This window comes from Oryx dammah, unplaced genomic scaffold, assembly GCF_014754425.2.
Source record: "Oryx dammah isolate SB20612 unplaced genomic scaffold, SCBI_Odam_1.1 HiC_scaffold_4039, whole genome shotgun sequence".
NCBI lineage: Eukaryota > Metazoa > Chordata > Mammalia > Artiodactyla > Bovidae > Oryx > Oryx dammah.
The window spans coordinates 1-3,496 of NW_024074008.1; the positions used below are offsets into that span (position 1 = coordinate 1).

Here is a 3,496-nt window from a genome sequence, read left to right on the forward strand (position 1 = left end):
CCTTGGTGATGTTTGCCTGCCCCATTCTGAGTGATCTGCTCCTGAAAATGATGTTCTACACTACTGGATTGGTTTTTTCTTCTTTGGTCCTAATAAAACAATTCAAACTTTTTGCTTATTTTTCTGCAAACAACAAAGTATGCTAGAAGAATAATTTTGGAATTGGACCTCCTCTGAAATCTCAGTCACTTAAGTAACTGAGGCCATTGTCTTGAACTCTTCATTTTCTCATTAAGAGTGTGGAGCTATCTGGGCTGCTCCATTGAGTTTTGGTGAAGAAAAGGGACAAGGACATGCTTTTGTGCCTGCAAGAACTCTATAGCAGAGTTAGTGTTGTTCTAATAAAGTCGATAAACTATAGCTGAGACAGTCATGAAAAGAAATAGAGGAACTGATTGATTAGTACAGCCCTGACAGATCTCAAACAGAATATATATGTTTTTTTCCTGGCTTACAACTCAGAGTGTTGGATGGAAGACCCAACTGGCAAAATAAGTTGCCTTTCTAGGACATTTAATTGCTGCACAAAGGAAGGACAAGACCATCCAAGACGTGCAAATGAGAGGCCAGAGTATCTTCGAATATGGGAATACATTCAGAGATTCTAGAGAGAAAATGGCTCAAGGGTGGAGGAAGACTCTTGAGGTGGGAAGTTGTTTCAGAAGGCTGCTGTTGGCACATAAGGCTCTTCAAAGTACCAGGAGGCCCTGTGTTGTCATTACATTCAGTCTACTTGAGGGTCATGTCAACCCTGAGAATAGACGATGCATTTGTGATTATCTAACAAGTTCAGCTTCTTGATTCAGAGCCCCAGCATAATCACCTACAATACAGACAAGTTTGTTTAGTTGCCTTGACTGATTACTTATTTTTGATCAGTGACAGCATGGAATGTTCACCAATTAAAAACAATCTAAGTATAACAACATTATTAATTGGTTAGATAACCCAATGCAAAGTAAAACTTAAAAAAAAAAATCTACAGTGAGGTGGATTAATTAGGCAGGCATATGAAATACTGTCTTAACACCACTATGAGAAGCATCAGAGAGATCCCATTTCTGCCACATGCAAACTCTCCTTATAATTCCAATGCAAACTGGCCAAATAAACACTTGCTTGAGATTTGCTTTCTGTGAAAGTAAAGGAGGCCTAAGATTGACAGTCCAAACCATTTACAACTATGAGTTCAGAAAGCTGCTTTGTCTTCCATTTCCTCATCTCTGAATCTGCTTTTCCTCTCCTACCTGTCCATTCTGGAACACAATGGCCTGCCAGAAGACTCAAAGAAACCAGGTCCCCCACACTAGGGAAGCAAGTAGTACAAGCAAAACCCATTGTCATTCTTAGACAGTCTCAGCACATTTCCAAAAGGAGCACTTTATACCTTCAAACTGAATCAGGTATGACACTATTAAGCATCTGAAGAAAAAAACTGAGATGCTTACCTTGTCATTTCATACAAACATACCTTCAGGGTGATATCTTTAAATCCATGCTTTTTCCTGACCATATTGACAACTTCCTTTCCAATGTTTTCTTGATTGGTGCCCTCCATTTCTATGTAGTGACAGTTGGCATCCGCAAAATGGCAGGAAATTGCCTGTGGAAATTATTATGATCCAAAAGTATATATGGGGTAGGGAACAGAATTATGTAAGGAAGAAGTCTAAGTTTTTAGCATTTGATTTTTTGAATGAGTGGATATTGCCAAGTCCTACTAAGGAAAGTATTGCAGGGTTTCTCATCACCTTCTCCGTTATAGAAGTTAGTCAGGTTTCTAATGAGTTGGTATTTCAATGGCCACAGATGATGGTGGAAGAAAAACTGAAAAGACCTTGCAACGGAAAATAATACACAGACACCCACCTCCAATCCAAAGCACAGTTCCAGTCTGATAGCATTCACATAAAATACTCATCTCGTTTCCTTTTGAAGGTAAGATGGAAGTTACTTGGTTCTCCCCAGTCTCGAAGGACTTATCGACAGATCTAACTTGCAAAGCGATAGTTGAAACTCACCTTCCTTGCCACAAGTTAGTTATCTTAGGGTGACTGCACCCATCAGAAGATTTTCCTACTTCTTACAGATTTCTAGGCAGTTGAGTCACAAACGTTCTTCCCCATGGAAACCCTAGGACTATTCTACACCATATTGGAGCCTGAGGCAAAAGAGAAGAAATGTACACTCCTACCTGTACACTGTTATGCATTTTTTCAATGGTTACTATTTTCTGAAACTTTAAGGCAGTCAAAAATGTTGAAAAATTACCAAGTTAGTATTAAAACACACTATTTCCAGTGCAGTGCCTGTACCCACATTTGTCACAGTTCTAGGTGTCATGGTATTAGAGGGTCTGGTCTTTTTTAAAAAAATTTGCCACTGTGGTCACCCATGGACTTTTTGGCATTATTTTCTATTTTTTTCAACCAAGGCATTAACATATTATTTAACTGGATACTGAGGTGTGGTTTTTGTTTTTGGTTTGGTTGTTTGTTCTATTTTTTTGAGCCTCTGAGGGAACTGCCTTCTTGCCTCATGCTCATCTCAGTCCTGTTGAGCCTGGTGGATGTCTGAATGAATGGAGGATGAAATCAGACAACTAACCCTCAGCCACAGGGAGACAGAGAGCTGTTGTGATAAACTGGAAAGCTTCACTCAGCCCCAGAGAAGACACTAATATTTAGTATCAACAGCCATGTCATCCTAGGGAAATGTGGGCCCAGCATATCATCAGATCTGCTGAATTTTAGAGAAGCAAGAAATCTGGGAACTTATGAGAAATTCTGTCAGTTTTTAATGTAAGCACTGATCTTATAAACCTGAAAATACTCTGAGGCTAAGGAGTGAAAAATACGGCCATACCTGATTTCTGGGTGGCCAATTCACACCTTCCTTTCCAATCAATAATATTTTAACCAATAGCAATAATATTACAGATGTTCACTTTATATGAGCTGTATACCTTCCAAATGTTATTATTTGGTATGTATGTCTGCCTTTATCTTTTCCTCTGAAAACATAATCTCAGTTTCCAAGTAACTAAGCTCTCTGTCTGGAGAAATTCCATGAATGTTCACTAGTGATGACATCCTAAGGTCATTTGACTTCTTACTGCTGTAAGCGACAAAGCACGAGGGAGACAAAATATTTCCTCATAAATACACCAGACTAAAGGGCAGCTGAGTGAAAAGTTACAAATCCTTTAACTTTTCATGTATCGGGATGCTTTTCTTCCTCATGCATTCATCTTCAGTGCTGTGATGTGAATGTGTACCTTCCGGAATCCTTGACTTTTGTTCCGACCAGATCCATGGATGAGCAAAGGGTGAAAGAAGACAGTGTCTCCCTTCTCCATCACCAAGTGCACCCGGGCGTTGTTTTGGTCATAGTCCTGGATCCCGTGGAACATGATGTTGACTCCTCCCTAAAAACACGAGAGAAGCCACGTCCAAAAGTGAAGAAGCCAAGAATTAAAACTCTTATCAAGGACTCA

General features: G+C 39.6%; 1 protein-coding gene across 1 annotated transcript; it reads right to left on the minus strand.

Annotated features, from left to right (window-relative positions):
* Positions 1-1,448: 1,448 nt before the first annotated feature.
* Positions 1,449-3,427, minus strand: LOC120859889 (phytanoyl-CoA dioxygenase, peroxisomal-like; the record flags this gene model as incomplete). Its single annotated transcript, XM_040235808.1, has 2 exons — positions 1,449-1,603; positions 3,278-3,427. Coding segments are annotated over 2 exons (305 nt in total), but the record flags the coding sequence as incomplete, so codon positions are not given.
* Between the last annotated feature and the right edge of the window lie 69 nt (positions 3,428-3,496).